The sequence below is a fragment of the Podarcis filfolensis genome (genome assembly GCF_964270895.1).
Source record: "Podarcis filfolensis genome assembly, chromosome: 11".
NCBI classification, from domain to species: Eukaryota; Metazoa; Chordata; class Lepidosauria; order Squamata; family Lacertidae; genus Podarcis; species Podarcis filfolensis.
The window spans coordinates 36,639,663-36,658,819 of record NC_139613.1 but is presented as its reverse complement, the minus strand read 5'-3'; the positions used below and the strand labels follow the sequence as shown (position 1 = coordinate 36,658,819).

Below are 19,157 nucleotides of genomic sequence, written 5' to 3'. Positions count from 1 at the left end.
TTTTGGGCGAATTAACTACCATTTTATTGCTATAAAGTGACACAAACAAAATGTTCTTTTCAAAATTTGGCAGCATCTAAATAAAAGAAAAATGCTGCAATGTTTAAAAATTTGCCCAATGTGTTTTTTTTAAAAAATAAAATAAAATAAAAAGCCTAAAAATACACCATATAGCTAAATGCATAACAGTAACGTTTACCATGTGGTGGAATGAAATAACCATGTGAAACATGATACAGAAACTCCAAGAGTTAGCATATACATCCGGATACATAAACGCATACAAAAGTGTATGGTTAGATGAAGCAACGTTGTTTTATATTTCAGAGTGCAATGAAAGATAATATCAGCACACACAGAGAAAAAGAGCCTTCCCTTTAATGGGAGTCAAGCAAAAGATGTACGATCGTATATCAGAATCTTAGACTTCCTGCAGCACATATAGACAAAGGGAAAATTATTTAGGCTAGCCCCATAATTTTATGCAGCATTTAAAAAGCATACACAATTTAATCTTCTGCAAACTTGCTAAATATGTACAGGGCCAGGCTACACAGATTATCCAGAACTGGGGCACATTTCCCCATGTTATGATCATGGGGGAGGGCTGAACTTCTTTATTTTAGTTACAGACAGACAAAATTATTTGCACACTACTGCCATTAACGGTCAGACTAAAGGAGCTTTCCCAACGTTTAGGACGATGGTTGCCTCCAGAATGTCAGAGGTTTGTGGGGAGGACTCTGTCGTATACCAGAAATGTTGCTTTGTAGAATTAAGGCAGTTTAAAGTGTTCTGGCACAAGTACAGTGGTACCTCGGATTAAGAACTTAATTTGTTCCGGAGGCCCGTTCTTAACCTGAAACTGTTCTTAACCTGAGGTACCACTTTAGCTAATGGGGCCTCCCGCTGCCGCTGCGCCACCGCCGCGCGATTTCTGTTCTCATCCTGAAGCAAAGTTCTTAACCCGAGGTACTATTTCTGGGTTTGCAGATTCTGTAACCTGAAACGTCTGTAACCCGAGGTACCACGGTGGTCTGCTTAAAAAAGATATTTTTGCTGTTAGGAAAGTGACAGGGAAATGCAATAAAAAGTGTGGTATAACCCATCAATTGATGGGAAGATGTAAGAACATAAGAAGAGCCTCACCATAAGAAAGCATGCCAGTGCAAGTAGATAAATAGGTACTGCTGCGGCGGGAAGGTACACAGTGCTTCCGTGCGCTCTGGTTTCCATCAAAGTGTTCCGGTGCGCCAGAAGTGGTTTAGTCCTGCTGGCCACATGACCTGGAAAGCTGTCTGTGGACAAACGCTGGCTCCCTTGGCCTGAAAGCGAGATGAGCACTGCAACCCCATAGTCACCTTTGACTGGACTTAACCGTCCAGGGGTACTTTACCTTTACCTTACCTGCATACTCTTACACACCTCAGTCAGTAGAGCAGGAGATTCTTTATCTTATGGTCATGGGTTCAAGCCCCACATTAGGCAAACGATTCCTGTATTGCAAGGGGTTGGGTTGGAGAACTCTTGTAGTCCCTTCCAACTCTGCTATTCTACGATTCTATGTCCCTCCCCTTTACTTGTATGACCTCTGCACTAACAAATCAGGATGCTCAATAAAGAGCAGGCACTGTACAACCTCCGTGAAAGCTTTGTGCTGGCAAATGAGGGTGAATACTCAACAAGCAGGTGGTCTGTAATGTACTTTAGACCCAACCAACATGGTCAATGGCCAGGGATGGGAGAATTGTGGACTTGGAGCAGGACTTGGTTTCAAAGCTCCACTGATGCTCCCTGGCCCAGCTACTGTATCTCAGATTTACTTGCTTTCATTCATTCAGCCTTTATTGGCATAAGGACTTACTTACCTTGTAAGGACAAAAAAGGGAGAAGAACCATATAAGCAGCCATGAGCTCCTTGGGAAATGAGCAGGACAATTTTTTAAAAAATGTAATACTATGCCATTCCAGCTACTCATATGTTTTTGCTCTACGCCATTTTCTAAGTAAGACTTGTGGATCATTGGTAAGAAAGCTTTAGGTCTTAATTTCAATTACAGTAGTACCTCAGATTAAGTACTTAATTCATTTCGGAGGTCCGTACTTAACCTGAAACTGTTCTTAACCTGAAGCACAACTTTAGCTAACTCTTGCTGCTGCTGCGCCACCGGAGCACGATTTCTGTTCTCATCCTGAAGCAAAGTCCTTAACCTGAAGCACTATTTCTGGGTTAGCGGAGTATGTAACCTGAAGCGTATGTAACCTGAAGCATATGTAACCTGAGGTACCACTGTAATATAATTGTGTCTTCTCTCAGAACAATTGCAACAGGCATCATATAAATCGGCTGCTTTACATATTCCAACATGGCCAAATGATGAAGGGCTTGGCTTGCAACCCCATCATGTTCAATTCCTATTCTGTACTTTGCCATGGCAGGAAGCCAAAAAGCCTGTGTAAGTGGTGTGGATCAAATGTTAAAAGAGCTGGGGCAGAGATGACTCAGTTCAAGCTCCCACCCCACCCCACCCCACTCCTGTTCTGCTTATGGGATTGACACAAACAAGAGTTGGTTTAAGGCTAAGAGTGGGATAATCTCATGCGTGCTGCCTTGGGCATCTGACAGGCAGACCAAGATTACAAGTGTCATAGAGAATTCTAGATCGCAGCCAGCAGCTGCTTTAAAAATAAGAATTCTAGTTCAGTATGGCAGCTGTCGTTACTACGGACTGTTTTCTTTGCGCCAAGGAGATCTGCAGAGGTGTGTGAGTGAGAACCTCTAGCTGCCTCATGGGGCAGACACACAAATGGCAGCCATTTCCATACCAAAGGGTTTACAGAGGCCTCAACTGGCAACCACAACAAGAGCAATAAGCCCCTCTCTCCCATGCAAACTGAAATATTAGGGCGAGATGCTGGCTTCATTCAGTGCTCATTCTTGAGTGAAAAGGAAAATGATTAAGAAGGTTCAGATTATAAGTTGTGCCACCAAACACTGTCAAGCTATGTTGGCGGAACGCAGAAGAAAACACTGCTACTGAACAATTGTGTTTTTAGTTTATGAGTGCTGAAATTCAGATGTTAACGATTTGTAGCTGATCTCCTGGTCACATTCAATAACATTATGGATTGAAAAGAAGACCACTCTGTAGCACCACTTCCCCCTTGCTTTATGGATTGCATACCCATGTGCAAACTTCAGAAGGGAAACCCTGGAAGAATAATCGTGCAAGCTTGAGAAAGTCAAGTAGCTTAACTCTAGGGTGCACTAATCAGATATTTGAGTCGTATTTGAAAACCACAAACATACAGGAAAGAGAATAATAGGTTTGGAGATGTAAGACAGCTGAAGTCGGTTCTCTGTGCAGAAAGCAGATCTGTTTACATCTCTGATTTACTAGCATAACTGCAGCGTTAGCATTTCATGTTTTAAGTTTTCCAATCAGTCGTCCAGTTTTAAACACATCATCATCTGTTCCCCATGCTATGATGCAGAAGACAGACTGTTTTTTGGAAGGCTGAGTGGAAGTGAGGTTGGCTAACATCACCCCCAGGTGGGAGCACTTCAGAGAGAGAAATATAAGTGCAGGATCACTTTTATTTATTTATACTTTCCTCCTCAAAAGTATGCGGGTTTAAGTTCTACGCAGATAAATAAAGGAGTCAGTTATCACATCTTGGTAGGTGGACAGTCTATAAAATGTGGTTTTTGTTCCTTCATGGTTCACATGAAGACCACACAGGAGTTTGACTCCTCTTCATTCCAATGTCTTCATGATTTGCAAGGATATGCAAGAAAGTGTGGGGGGGGGAGGACCTTTTCCAAGAAAGCAAATAAAAATACCACCCTTTCTATTAAACTTTGCAAGTTTTGATTTCAAAGTGGAAGTCTACAGTGCGTCAGTTTTTTATATCAGCATGGGGGGGCTCGGGACCTGTGGCTCCCCAGACACTGTTGAACTTAAAAGTCCCACCATCCACGATCACTGGCCATGCTAGCCAGAGATTGTGGAATCTGGCACCCAATGGCACCTGGAGGGTCACTGGATTTACTTGCTTAGAGCTTGATTCTACTGACTTAAAGCTCCCATGACACACAATGTGCCTGAGGAAAGGAAGTAGAGCAAAGCACAAAATTGTCCTCCAGGTTTTCACCACCTGCAAAAGAGGTCCATTTTCCAGCCTCTTTAGAATTTTACATTTTGGGTGGGTGCGTGTGAGACTGGCCTAATATATTATTGCAGATTGGCTGTGGATACATGCGTTTTTATTTAAGCGTTTATTGTACAGCTTTATAACGAACGTTTCTGAAGTGTGCGACAGAAATGTAACTCATGTATAGTAAAAATGAAATATCCGTTAACTATCTAAAAAAACATCCTAATTACACACGTTCCGTATAATCATACAATATAAAACAGTTGGCGTAAGCGCGCTTTGAAATGTCAGGTTTCAATAGCCATCTAAAAGCAAAAATTCCATAAAGCTGGAAGCACAACCTTAATGGGTGGGTTTCTACTTGATGTCAGGCATACAGATCCATTAACAATGCCTTATTTTAGAAATTAAATCGTCAGGCAGGGGTATATGGGGCAAAGGGGATCCCCTCAGGTATTGATGGCAGGGGATCTTTCTTCTATTAAAAGGTGTGTTTTTCCCCAGCACATTGTAGCCTCAGGCCTACACTTCCTGATCTCAAAAAGCATCATGGGATGTTACTTCATGCTATCCTCTCCTGGGTTTTAATCAAACTACAAGAAGCTGGGGAGGGAAGTAGCTTTGGAGCACCCGAGATCAGTATGCTCAGATTTTGTTCGGAATGTCATTTTTATTTTAATTTTAAATCTCTCAGCATTTTAAAATAAAAAAATTTAGGGGTGGGGACTCACCCACAGTGGCCAGGTACATAGCAGATAACATCCCCGACTTCTACACATGACTTCTATACCAGTGAGGATGTCATGGGGTTTTCAGAAAATGCAGGTCCCAGGAAGACTGCAGTGTAAACACTGGTGATACAACTTGTAGATAAAACAGGGCACCTTGAAAGGAAGCAAAGCAGACAAAAACTCTTGTACCCTGAAAGTTTCAGAAATGTTATTTTCCCCTTTGATAACTTCCAAATGCAAATTTCTCAATGCTTTTTAAAAAATGTGTGTTTTCAACATCACTCAGTTGAAACAGTTCATCCTTTTGACTAGGGTGTATTGCTGAGTACAGCTAGCTGTACAGCTGTCCTTAGCAGATTCTACAACACCCAGAACATAGAAAGGCTCAAGATGTCACACTCCCTGTGCCCTTGCCTTATGAGTCTAGAACAAGCCACAGCTCCTGCATCTTAGAGGGGGGACCTTGCCACCTGAACAACTGAAATATTTCAGCCCATTAAATATTGCAGAATGTAGAGCACGGGTGAATAACTTGTGGTACTCCAGACATCGCTTAGCTCCAACTCCCATCAGTCCCAGCCAAGTGATGGGTTTGGGAAGACAGAATTTGAGTCCAATACCTGGGAGGGACACAGGTTAGACCTCCCTGATTTAGAATGTGTCGAATGATGTAAAAAGAAGTCCAAAGGCTGAGCTGAAATCCTGTTAAATACACCCGAGAAATCAGGATAAAGCTAGAAGAAAGTCACATACGTTTGTATTTAAAAGATTTTATTTTCATTTCACCAAAAATAAAATTAAACGCAACAGTGTTTGCAATACACATGCCCTTCAATCAGTGCTCATTATATGCACACCATTTTTATTTGAAATATAAGAAAATAGGCTTTATTTCTCCTTTACAAATTAAGGAAAACCAAAAATTTGCATATAACGCTTATACATGTACATATGCATACCATTTTCAAAAATCCTTCTCCTCAAGGTAATATTGTACAACTTGGGTCTTTTACTCTTTTACTATGCAAGGTTCGAAAAAAAATCCTGTTGCAGTTGATATTCCAGAAATACTTTGATGTTACCATTATTAAAGCCAACTTCTTGTTATCAATATAACTACGGATCTGGTGCAAATTTACTCTCAAATCCACTCTCTCTTTTTCTGAAGACTTTGCAAATTAAAAGACTTCAGACTCCATCATTCATTCCAATTTACAAAAGGTAACTATTTTAGATTTTTACAGTAATTTGCTACATGGTGCCATGACTAACTTAAAAAAGATGCCAGACCATTGCTTTTGATCAAAGAGATGTTGTCATGTGCAAAGATCTGAATTTCTACTTCAAAACAGCAGGTTTAAGTAACACAGCAATTCTGGGAGGTTTAAGTTATTGAAGGCTAAGACCTGAGAACTTAATATGGCAAAAAAAAATTTTTTTAAAGGTGGCTAGAACTTTAAACATTTCATTAAACAAAGGATAAAACATTGTAAACATTTAGGAGCATCAGAGCAAAGCAGAGTTTACCCATGCGTTTTTAAAAAAAGTGTGTACATGGGGGCAAAGGGGGGATTATTTTATGCATCTAAGCAAAGCCTTTGAAACTGAAATTAAGGAACACGTATCTAAAAATTCACTGGAGTTTAAGTTCATGAAATGCATACAAAGCATACACTTAAATGAGGCAACCTTTTAAATTTCAGAGTGCAATGAAAGATAACATCTTCCAGAAGAGATTTAAGAAAGCCAATCTATCAGGAGGAGGAATGTTCTAATGGAGAACAGGTGAAAGATACACAGCAATATAAATACAAAATCAGCTCAAAGGTCAGCATCCTGCAGCATGGTGCTAGTAAGGAAAAATTAAGGCCACATTCCTTAAGAGTATTACCCTTACAATGCACGCCTGATTTCACATATGGCAAGATGTAATGGAGGAGGCAACTTTTTTAAGCAACAGGATCCATTACAAACCTGCCATATCCATCCCTACATCCCCACGCCTCACTCACACAGCTAGATACATACAGATTTTACAGTTAAAATGCAGGTATATGCAGCAGCTTTGTGAGATTAACTTCAGCCAAGCTGATTCTGCAAATATAAGCAGCTTGATACTTCTGAGAGACTATGTACCACTGCTTTGAGATTTCAGATATCCTATATTCTGTGTATCCCTCTCCTTTCCTGAATTGTATCTAACAATAAAGACACACAGAAGGGGTGTTTCAAGGCATTTAAAAACAACTTTACTGAAGATTTCTCTATGAACATTTGGTGTGTTTCAAGCTACTGTGACCACTTCAGGGAATTCTAAAGAACAGAGCACATCTTTCCCCCTCAAAGTTATCCACCCGTTCAGAAGCTTTAAATGTGAACGGATATTCGTGCAGCATTTTCCAGAATTACCTGAAGTTTGCACAGGAGCTCAAAACACAAATGTTTTTTTAGATATTACCTCAAAACTTGTTTATAAGCGCCACACATTTCCCCTTTGTTTCTGAGGGTACAATTCTGCACGATAAAATCCTAACGTTTGAGCCTGATGACATGTGGAAGCCGCAATCCGAAGGCAGTAGGAGAGATGGGACTTTTTTGTACCATTCAGCTCACCACACACAAAAAGCTGATAAATGGCTGTCACCAGTTGGTTCTAAGTAACTGAGTCTTAAGCTTTTCACACACAACCCCCATCCTGCTTTCATTAAACTCGTGGGGGGCAGAAGAGGACTGTGGTTGGCAGCCCTTTCGCAACGTTGCATGCTCTGCTAACCTCAACCCCCCAAATCTGAAAGAGGAACCTAGGTGAATACAGCTGTATGTTTATAAGACATCACACTAAATGTGTGAACATCACTGGAACAATGGGCATCTGGTTTTCATTTAAAGAAGATGTACAGAAGATAACTCTCTCTTTGTGAACATTAGGTGTATGGTACATACATGGTAGATACATGTTTCTATGTGTGTATTTATCTTTAAATACCTGGATAACATTTACCCAAGGGGGGCGGCAATAAGTCTAACTATGTAACATTGAAGTTGTGCTTAAATTGTGTGAAGACAAAACAGCTGGAGGTGCTACCTGTAAATTGGCTAAGCCAGACGATTTGGATGGAAGCCTATTTTGTTACAATCCCCCAAATCCAGGGCTTGGATGCATACATAGCAAAAAAGCATACTTCTATGTTTCCAGTGTCATGTGCACAACACATTTCCTAACACTGAAGAGAACAGGCAATTCACCGGATGGTGTAAAAGCTCCGTGGCTGCACAATGGAGCACCACAGAAATGTGAATTATGTTCCTTGACTCCCAGTCTCAAAAGAACCAGAAAGTACTTCTGAATGCAGTTTTCCTATCACCGAGTATGCATATAATTACACATTTCTATAGCCGTAAAATATTGCGAATGGAGGGTTTTTAAATAAACAGACATCTTTTTATATATCATTAACATATTCCTTGTGCAATCATTACAATATACTCTAAGGCACATGAATCATTACTATTTGATTTAAAAGCAGAACCAAGACCGATACCATTCAGATTCTTTTCATACAAGATCCTCAAAGAAAAGCTTAAAATTAAATTCAGTATTTGATTAACAAGTGGGGGGGCACACACAGTTTTCAAATTTCTAAACTATATTTCTACACTGAGGTGATTGCTTTTAGAAAAACAATCTTTAAAAAAAATGAATCTTGAGCACAATTCAAAGTCAATTACTTTAACGGAACAGAAAATTTACCATAAAGAAGGAGTACACCCAAACTAGACATTAGCCCTAGATTTCTCTTAAACACAGTAGAAAACTCTTTAACTCCACATATAATTCAGCTAGTGAAAATATATACTCTATTACTACAGTGCATTTTTCTCCTGAAAGAGACACCACAAAACAGATTCAGATTAGGTTAAAACAAGATACAATACCTGTGAGCTGCCACTTACAGCTTGAATTTACAAAAAATAAAATAAAATGGGGGGAGGATTCTAATCCCTCCAGTTTGCAGTGAAGTAATTATGGTACCCAGCAGTTGGCATTAAACCTTGATCTCACTAGTATTTTCTGGAAGATTGACGAGTTTTTATAGCTTCTCCTACAGACTGAATCCTAGGTCCAGACAAGTTTGATTAATATTGTTTAAATAGAAAATGTCACACATTCCAAAACCCATTATTTAAAAAATAAATAATTGAAAAATACTCTTAATCCAACAGCGCTTTAATTTAAACAATACAGTCTTAATTCTAGAAGGCAGGTGCACTATATTTTCAAGTACATTTCACATTTCCAGTAGCAAGCGCATCTATATATAAATAGAGGACAGCCTCAAGTGACTCCCTGCCCTTAAACAAAAAGGGAAGCAACAGAATCTTGACCATCAGTACTATTATATGGGGGGGGGGAATGAAAGGGGTGAAGTCGCAGGAGTGGACTACAGGCCAGAAAGAGGGGAGAAAATATAGCCATTCAAGCACTAACCAACAACCATAGTTCATGACAATAATTATCGCCTCCCAATCAAAGAATGAATGCATGGTCATGTTTTCCACTGAAAGATGAGAAGCTCTGAGGCCATTTTAGAAAGTGAAGCAGAAATTGATGAATTTCTACTTCAGTCTACTAGAGACCCAGAAGTATTAAATCTTTATTACTTTAATGTTTACAATTATTTTTCTCCTCTTCTTGCAAATTTCAACCTATCTGAAAAAGCCACTATTTCACTGCATTTATTGTGAAATCAACGCAGAGGGGATATGCACTGAAAGCGCTGCGAAATAAAACTATGGCATGGTAAGTTCTGAATGCTTCTCTTGAACAAATTATCATGACTTTCTTCATAGTAGCCCAAAGCTGTTTCAAAAACTGAGACCGCACAACCTTTGGCCATTTCCCTTAGTTTGGCTCATTTGTTTCGAAGTTATATTATCAGCTGTTTCTAAATCACGGGACAACTTACGAGGAAATGAAGTGAGCTTTACTGTATTGGGCTAATATAACATAGAAAAGTGGAACGCTGTAGCACTTAAATATTGGAGATTAACAAGGTTCCACAGCATGTATTAATGAGGATCCTCTGGGAGAAGTAAATTAAGTCAAATCAGTATTTAAAAAACATTAAATCAACCAGAACAATCAGAACACTCTGTTCTATAGCGCCAGCCAAACAACAATGGAAACTGGTTTTTTTATAAGTACCCTAATGAGATAGGAGTCAAAATCTTTGGGGTTTTACTCTGATCAATTGCACACTGAAAACTCCCCTCACAAAGCTATTTGCAAAAAAAGCTGTTCACTACGTGGCACTGGTAGCACCCAGCCATGTTGCAGACAAAAATAAGAGATTTCTACCAATAATTATATTATTTCTGATATTTGCATAATGTCTAGAAATTACTTTGATAAAACGAAACTCAGAGCTTCCCAAAATCTAACATTTTCACTTTAGTTGTTCACTTCCATATTGTGTGTCTTAGCAGCTGCTTATAATCGTTTTTTTAAAAAACGTGCTTCAGAGCGGGTACGGTATTTACCATTCAAGAAGCTACAGACATTGAGGAAGTCTGATTAAACAGCACCCTGCAAAGAGAGAAAACAGATCACGGGAGAGTTCTTGTTTAGCTGCTCTTTTTTGTTGCTGTTGTTCAACTTTCATTCAATATGTAGAAAGTAGAACTGGATTTTCCTATGATGGAAGGGAGGCTCCATGACAAGTTACTGTCTTTGTTTTGCGTGAATGTTTGGTCAATGAACGAACATTCCCTTAGATTAGCAACTCTCTCTCTTGTCTACAAGCACTGCAAAGAGTGCCAACTTAAGAGATGTACCCTGAGCTAACTCTAACCCTCGCAGCGCAAAGCAAGTTGCACTGTCCCTTTTCGCACACGCCCCTTTTTGCACAAAAGAGCAAGAACTGCCACATTCTAAGTGGCTATCGCGGACTCTGGTGGATGCGATCACTATAGCAATTTCTCCAGCGTCTCCAGGTTCTTCTCCATCCACTGGATATTCAGCTGAATCCTCTCAATGGCCTCTCGAACAAACCGTAGCTGAGCAGTCTCCTCCGACTTGGATTCGAAGAATGTCTTAACCTGCAGAAGCAACGCACGTAACAGGAATATGTAAGGACAATAAAAAAAAACTAACTTTATCCCTGTGCTTCCAAGTGGCACAACAGGGGTGGCGAGGAGGGGCCTTCATTTAGGACTTGGACAATCTGCCTATTCTAGTTTAGTCCTAGTTACACCAATACATACCAAGTAAATATTAAAAATCCAAACTATTTATTGAAACCCTCCTTTTCGTAAACATTTGGAATAACTTCCTGATGGAAGAAGCTGTCTCAGAAGGTGGTAGACTCTATTGCATTTGATGCTTTTGAGCGGCTGGGATAGCCATCCATCAGGGATGGAGGAACAGATTTCCTGCATTAGCAGGAGGTTGGATTAGATGACTTTTGAGGTCCCTTCCAACCTTACGAGTCTTTTTTTTTTAAAAAAAAAGCTTAATTAACTCCTTATTTTACTTGTGTGATTAAAGGCAGTTAACTCACCAGCAGTAGTTTCTCGAACTTTAAATGTCATTTTCCACATTGCTGTGTACCAAGAATCCACAGCTACTAAAAGCCAGCAGTGACAGAGCAATATGCAATGTTCCAGCTTCTATTTTATATTTTATATTTATATTCTATTTTATATTTCCCCCCCCCAACACTCTTCGGAATACTTTATTCAAACAAACCTCAAGCAGATGTTCTTGTGTTGAGAACTGACAAGTTGTCGCAATCACAATACTTTGCATGGTGTATGATCCACGGTGAAACCTGAAGTTTAGGAGAATGAATCAAACGTTTATTCAAAGCATATTTACATCAATTCATGCCTTACCTATTTTGGGAGCTTATGGTGAATAACGTTCACCATAACGTTATTTAACGTTCTTAAAAGTGATCAGCATTTAAAGAAATCTGTTACTCCTGGTCGCTAAACTACTAGACATACAAAGTAAGTAATGGTGTGCACTGACTATGCTAGACACCGTTTGGACCTTGATTCAATGCTCCAGAAAACAGTCTGATTTGGCCCAAAGCACTTTGAAGGCTCTCTGATTAATCTAGGGATCCAAATCTGATACCTAATTTGAAAAAAAAAACACACCCTCTGCATTGTCTTCTCCCATTTGAGGGCTTTTTTTAAAGGCTATAACTTTTTCCCTTTTGAAAGAATTAGATGAAATTGGTAGTCACAGTAGCCCTTCCTAAGTAGATGAAGCCTACCTAATTATGGACTTACAGGACACCTTTGGTGTTTTATCTATGCATTATTATTTTTTTACAAAATGAATGGTCTACAACTTTCTTTTTTGGCAGAATGGGGTGAAATCTGCAGGCATGGCGGTTCTTTTGAAGGTACAAGTCCTATCACTTTGCCAAAGGATAGCTGCAATGGTTTTCATGAAAGGCAGCCTTGCACAGGCTTTTAAACATCCAAATCAACCCGAATTGCCTTTGAGGTCCGTGCACCAATTGGGGTGGCTCAGGCAGAATCCTGCTCAGGTGAACCCCAAAACTAAAAATGGTTCAGTATTCAACTAAAATAAGGCTCTGGTCAGATAAGTTCAGTATTTTTCACTTTTCACATTTTTCACAATTCCAGAGGACAATGAACAAAGCCAGAGAGCACACACTGAGAACAACTCTTTTTATAGATCAAAAGACAACAGGTTAATTATACCGGGGACACCGAAGGAAATAAACTGGCACAAAGAATGATAAATAGCTACAATTCCGCAACATGAGTGCCTGCACTTTTCAGCATTTCCTCTCCTTCTGATCTACCCTCAGCCATATGTCCATGTGCCTGAAACTTCATGAGTATGATGAAATGGGACTGTAGTTCAGGAATGCTTATGCCACAATAAATTTGTTGAGTTCTTGAGGTGCTTTAAGGTGTTTCAAAAGAAGTAAAAGACTCAAGTAGCAGTGAAATGTGCTTTTGGTGAGTTACCGTGATTTGCATGCAGCTTCAGCAACCCAGCAAGTCTCCACGTAGCACATGCTATAGTGCTGAAATCTTTTATTCAGTAGGTGTTTATTCTAAACAGCAACGACAAGGGCACCCAAGGCACTAGGGCAAGACCTGAGCAGCATGCTTATTTAGTGCCAGTAAAAATCCTGTTTTACATGTACACGTCTCTCTCTCTGTGTGTGCGTGTAGCAGAAGGAAGGATAAAGACAGAATTTTATTACAAGAACTGAAGGAAAGCCTTACTTCCTTATAAGCTGATCCCAATTCTCCTTAACGAAATCCCATGCTAGCAAGTGTCCAGGCAAATTCTGACTGGCTGTTGTTATAACAGTTGGAAGATCCTGCGATCTGATGATGCTTCCTTCCAGGCTTGTTTGCATTAACCTATGAAGCAAAACAGAGTCAAGATTATAGGCACATGTGCATTCTTTTTAGAGATCTAGACAATTTATAGCAGATACTGTAAGGGAGCAGGGCCAATGAGGGCCATCTCACAACCAAAAATGTCTACGTTTGTATATGCAAATACTACCTGTCCATTCATTCAGCAAATAAATCTGAACCACCCTTTAGCTGGGATGTCGTATAAAATGTGTGGTTTTTTATCAGGGTGCCTACTGCTGGAACTGGTGGAAACTTTTCTATGCTCATTGGACAAAAAGTGAAATACAGAAACTTCGAATAAAAACACCTCAGTAACCTTGCAACTGGAAATTAGAAGCATATGTTTTTCGAACTGCAAACTGAAAAACTTTCTGGAAGGGTCGTGAGTTCGAGTCTCATGTTGGATAAAACGTTCCTGCATCGCAGGGGGTTGGACTAGATGGCCTGGTGGTCCCTTCCAACTCTACAATTCTATGAGTCCACTAAACGCTTTATTCTAGAAATTTGTTCCTACAAGTATACCTAAATATTTCAAGGAAGGACAGCACAAGAAAAGGTAACTTGTAGCCTCAAGTTTTGAAGCAATGTGTAACATATGTCCATAAAGCAGGGAGAGAAAGCACGCACATGCATGCACACACACACACACACACACACACACACACACACACACACCACACACAGCTGCTGCCAAGTCAAAACTTGCCCTGACATTAAAGTCAATGAGTGAAATCTCTCTTGTCAGTGCAAAAGGTCAAAGAAGAGAAGGTGTGTTAAATGCTGCACATATTTTTTAGACTTCCTTTTACAGTGACATATAGAAATTGCTCTTAGGATTTTCTTTATGATTATATGTGTAATATATGCGGCTTCATACCATATCAGTTTTTTAACATCATCTGCACTGGCCAATGCTTCAAGGATTTTGAGCTTTTCTGGTTCAGACACCAAATATGCATACATGCTTAAAAGATAGTTCCAGCCACTTTCAGTTTTTGCTCCGGCTGTGAATATGATCTTCATAACATCTGTTGGCAGGCTACAGAGAGAAAGTGCAAACCTTTATAAGAACAGCCTAAAAAGAGTCACATCAAAGCATTAGCTAACATGATATGAACCATGGCTTATCTCAGTAAGTCCTTAACCAAGGGGCTAATTTGAAGTCGTCCGATGAGTGGGAGGACAGGGATCCTACACTGGCTACATGCCCTGTTCCAAGCACAGAATAGGATATAGCAGCCAAGGCAGGAGGATTTCACCACTGCTTATCAGGGATGAAAACCCTTTAGTCAGTATGTGTGTGTTTGTGTGGCAGAAGTGGTGGGAGATTCCCCATCACCACCCACTCGCTTAAAGGAAAAGCAGAGCTGCTATAAAGAGCACTTTTGCAAAGGACCAGCTCTCTGCAAAGCAGCCATTCCTCACCACTTCTCCTCTAACCACTGCTGCGAGCAGGTGAGCAGTAGTCTCTCCCACATTTCAATGATGAAGAGGAGGTGGCTGCTGCAAACAGCGCTTTTCCAAAGGGCGTTAAGACAGCTCCCTTGCTCCTGGCCTGAGCCTCCAGAAGCTCAAATGGGAGTGTGGAGGCTGCCCTAAAGCCTTTGCAAGTCTGTGTGCTCCGCCCCTTTAAACCTCCAACAAGCAGGGTTTAAAGAGGAAGTGTGGGGAGATACGCAAAGTCTTTGCACGTCTCCACACAGTTCCCTGGGAGTTTTAAGTGTGCAAGTGATCCAAGAGTAGCTGGGGAAACTCAGCCAGATGGGTAGGGTATAAATAATAAAATTATTATTACTAGTAGTAGTAAAGGTAAAGGGACCCCTGACCATTAGGTCCAGTCGTGGCTGACTCTGGGGTTGCGACTCTCATCTCACTTTATTGGCCGAGGGAGCCGGCGTACAGCTTCCGGTCAGGTGGCCAGCATGACTAAGCCACTTCTGGCGAACCAGAGCAGCGCACGGAAACGCCGTTTACCTTCCCGCTGGAGCGGTACCTATTTATCTACTTGCACTTTGACATGCTTTTGAACTGCTAGGTTGGGAGGAGCAGGGACCAAGCAACGGGAGCTCACCCCATCGCGGGGATTTGAACCGCCGACCTTCTGATCGGCAAGTCCTAGACTCTGTGGTTTAACCCACAGCGCCACTCGTGTCCCTATTATTATTATTATCCAAATGACATGTGATTGACAAGTGGGAGGTCCCACTTACCTGTCAAATTTGGCCCGTGTGGCAGATCCTGATAAGGATCTGGCCCATGGAGCCACAAAGCTTCTCCACCCACTGCAAAGAAGCCTATGAAACATCAGGAGTGAGGCAGGTAGAGACATCCATGGGGAGTTGGACTGCATAGCTGATCCATGCAGAAGCAGGCCTGAATTTGTTGCCCATCAGTGTTGGCTTCAAGCTTGATCAGCGGGACTTTGAAAGCACCACAGAGGGCTCTTTGCAAGCCCTGTGTGGTGCTTTCAAGTCCCGACGATCATCACCTGATGCCACTGTGATGTCAGGTGGGTGACATGAAGGCTGCTCCAGCCAATTTTCATATATTGTCTGTGAGAAGATGAAGAGATGAGAATCTGGCCCACAAGCCAGATCAGGTTATCTTCCCCTGATATAAAGCTGGAGAAGGCTTAATCATGAGTAGCTCACCTGAGGGAGCAAAACCACAGCACCAAGAGATGCTGATCCATATTTCTATTTACACCCGTCAGGCTGCAAGATGCTTGACTGCATTGAGACTATGTAATAGAAAACTATTTCTGAATGCCATAGTACACAGGAGGCAGCTTGAACAAGGAGCAAGTCTGTGTTTTACCTTTTTGTGCCATTGGAGTCTTTCCATTCATTAAATAGCTTGGTAGCATCCGTGCTGCAGTCTTCCAAATTATGGGTGCAGGCAAAGGTCAGCAGACTTGACTTCAGCTCTTGTTCTGAAAGGGTCCCATCACTTGTCCATTTCTGTTGGTTAATCTTGTCTCTAAATAGTTGTAACATCTTATGCTGGAGAATAAAGAAGAAAAGTTATCACTATGCAAACTCTGTCACAACAAGCTTGTGCTAGGTTGGAGACTATAAACTGCAAACATCCCCCAAATCACACAGCTCCTTGCAACATTCCTGTATCTAACGCTCCATTCTGGCAGGTCTACTATTCAGTTCTGAAAAGAATTTCCTCACTGTCTTACACGTGTTCAATTCTCAACTGACACCAAAATAAGCCCAATGAGTCTTTGAATGACCTGCGGCTCAATAGGCTAGTTCAAATCTATATGAATTATATTAAAAGGCACATAAAACCAGTCACACCATCTTTAACTCACTTTCATAGACTTTTTTTTTTTTAACCCAACCCCACTTTCAGTAAAATCTTTTTTATTTGTCTGGTTTGCAGAGTTCATGAGCATAAACAGTGACAGTTCTGCTAGGCACACATTCCACATTATCACTGAATAATAATAATCAGTAGATTCATGTGGAACCAAATTATTTGATTGTTAAGGTGTATGCTTTCTGCATGGTTGAAATACTACAGACAAAAATGCTGTGGCCCCTTAAAAACTAAATGGTTTGTTTGGGATGGACACGAATGGAAGCTCTCCTCCTTTGCTATATGATTATAGAGCAGAAAACAGCTGGTTACAAATTTAAGAGGACCCTAATAGTAATAATAATAATAATAATAATAATAATAATAATAATAATTCTATTTTATCTAAGGTATCCATCTCTTTGCAGTTGGGGTTCAGAAGTCACAAATGGCATTTACAACTACTGAGAAAATACAACATGCTTTTAAATGGAAAGCTCCTAAGCAACCCATCCAACATTCTAACACTAACCACAACAAAACAGTATGATTTAGAAATTGTCCTTCCATGTAGTACAAACTATTTTGCCCTACTATGAACTTCATATCTAGCTTCCACCACCTGCCTACTTTCAGTAACTTACCAATATTCTCGCTGAAAGGGTCTGCATTCCTCTTTTTTCAACCAGGTTGAAGATACGGTTCATTTGGTCCAATGCTTGTATGATTGGAGAAGTGCTGTTTTCTTTCACTAGGTAGTCAATCAGGTCAAAGGCTTTGGCCAAAGACACCCTTCCTAATCTAAAGGGGGCATCAAAAACAACAACAAGAAGATACTGTCAAGCATTCTGACACGCCTAAACCAATGTAAAAGAACTTGTTTGTGATACAGGATATAAATTCTTCAAATATAAAATTGTTTTGCTTTATTTCTTCATATTATTCGATTTATTTATTTATTCTGGAGGCAAAACCTCCATAACAGATGATAAGTTTGATTCATTATAGCATTCTATTGATAAGCCCCCAAAAGTGCTGTTAAGATCTATCAAACAACACTGGACTAAATTCCTGCATCTTTCACTCTTCTTGCAAACTCGCCATATCTCGCCCTTAACAGAAGGATCCTAAACTAAAACCTTTGCAATTTCATACTTAAAGAGTTTCGTTATGCGCAACAGTGAACATTTAGGATAACAAAAGGTATAAAAATAATTAACACATACAGATTAGATAAGGTTCTCCTTTATCCCTCTGGCCCACCAGGCGGTCCAGTTTGACCCACAAGGTCATTTCCCCCAACCACACTCACCTGCCCACTCGTGACATCAGCAGATGGGCAGAAGGAAGGGTTAAATCCTGCAATGGCTGTGTGCATTCGTTCCCAGCAAGAACCAGGCACATGCAGCCAAGGCAGAAGAATTTAAACCCTGCATCGCCCACTAAAATGAAGAAAAAAACCCCTCCCTTTTAGCAGGGTTTTCCATGAAAACACAGTTACTGGATCAGAAGGGGTTTGCATGGAATGGTGCTGAAACCAAAGGCTCTGAACTAGCCCACCACTGCACAGTGAAGTCTCAACAACCTGGACTTCCAGGTGACTGACAGATGAGCAGCCTTGCGTACCAGCAGTGGGGAGATAAAGATATGTCCCATGGGCCAGAAAAGCTTCCCCACCACTTTCCTAGAAGGTTTGTTCTTAAGACTCTGGATCTGAAGAGGGATATATCACAGACAGATATATCACAGTTTGAGGGACGCGGGTGGCGCTGTGGGTTAAACCACAGAGCCTAGGGCTTGCCGATCAGGTCGGCAGTTTGAATCCCCATGACGGGGTGAGCTCTCATTGCTCAGTCCCTGCTGCTGCCAACCTAGCAGTTTGAAAGCACGTCAAAGCGCAAGTAGATAAATAGGTACCGCTCTGGCGGGAAGGTAAACAGTGTTTCCGTGCGCTGCTCTGGTTCGCCAGAAGCGGCTTAGTCATGCTGGCCACCTGACCGGAAGCTGTACGCCGGCTCCCTCGGCCAATAAAGTGAGATGAGCGCCGCAACCCCAGAGTCAGCCACGACTGGACCTAATGGTCAGGGGTCCCTTTACCCTTTATATCACAGTTCAATGTAATAACTTAAAGAATTACCCTGCCAGATTAAAAATGTTGTGGATCAAATTGGCTCTGTCTCTGGAACTCAGAGCAGTGGGCTCCGTCTTCAGCAGGTCAATTAGGGCATTCCAGTCCTTTTCCGCATACTGTACAATATAGTAACCATTTGAGTCTACATTGAACTTCACCCACTGCGTTTCACCTGGAAGTTCAATGGCATCTGGGAAAGGGGGAAAAGGAGGAGAGTAAGAAAGCACTGAACTGATACAGTCTTCAGATCACTTGCAAATTTCTAGGAGTACATCAGGGCAATAACACTTCACTGGCATCATTTAAGAAGCTCTCTGGCTTCCAAAATTTTACTGGGAGCAGTAGGAGCCAGCCAATGATTACAGCTGCAGAGCACCTCTTAGCTACAACTGACTTGCAGCCAATACTAT

General features: G+C 40.9%; 1 protein-coding gene across 3 annotated transcripts in view; it reads right to left on the bottom strand.

Moving 5' to 3' along the window:
* Positions 1-5,643: 5,643 nt before the first annotated feature.
* LNPEP (leucyl and cystinyl aminopeptidase) overlaps positions 5,644-19,157 on the bottom strand; it is a 45,519-nt gene continuing 32,005 nt past the window's right edge. For all 3 annotated transcript variants that reach the window (XM_083576619.1, XM_083576621.1, XM_083576620.1), the window contains exons 12-18: positions 18,754-18,937; positions 17,261-17,417; positions 16,125-16,309; positions 14,185-14,346; positions 13,167-13,307; positions 11,638-11,719; positions 5,644-10,988 (exon numbers count right to left, since the gene is read on the bottom strand). In XM_083576619.1, the coding sequence (XP_083432745.1) occupies positions 10,857-10,988; positions 11,638-11,719; positions 13,167-13,307; positions 14,185-14,346; positions 16,125-16,309; positions 17,261-17,417; positions 18,754-18,937 (1,043 nt within the window). In that variant the 3' untranslated portion in view covers positions 5,644-10,856. The remainder of the gene's footprint in view (positions 10,989-11,637; positions 11,720-13,166; positions 13,308-14,184; positions 14,347-16,124; positions 16,310-17,260; positions 17,418-18,753; positions 18,938-19,157) is intronic.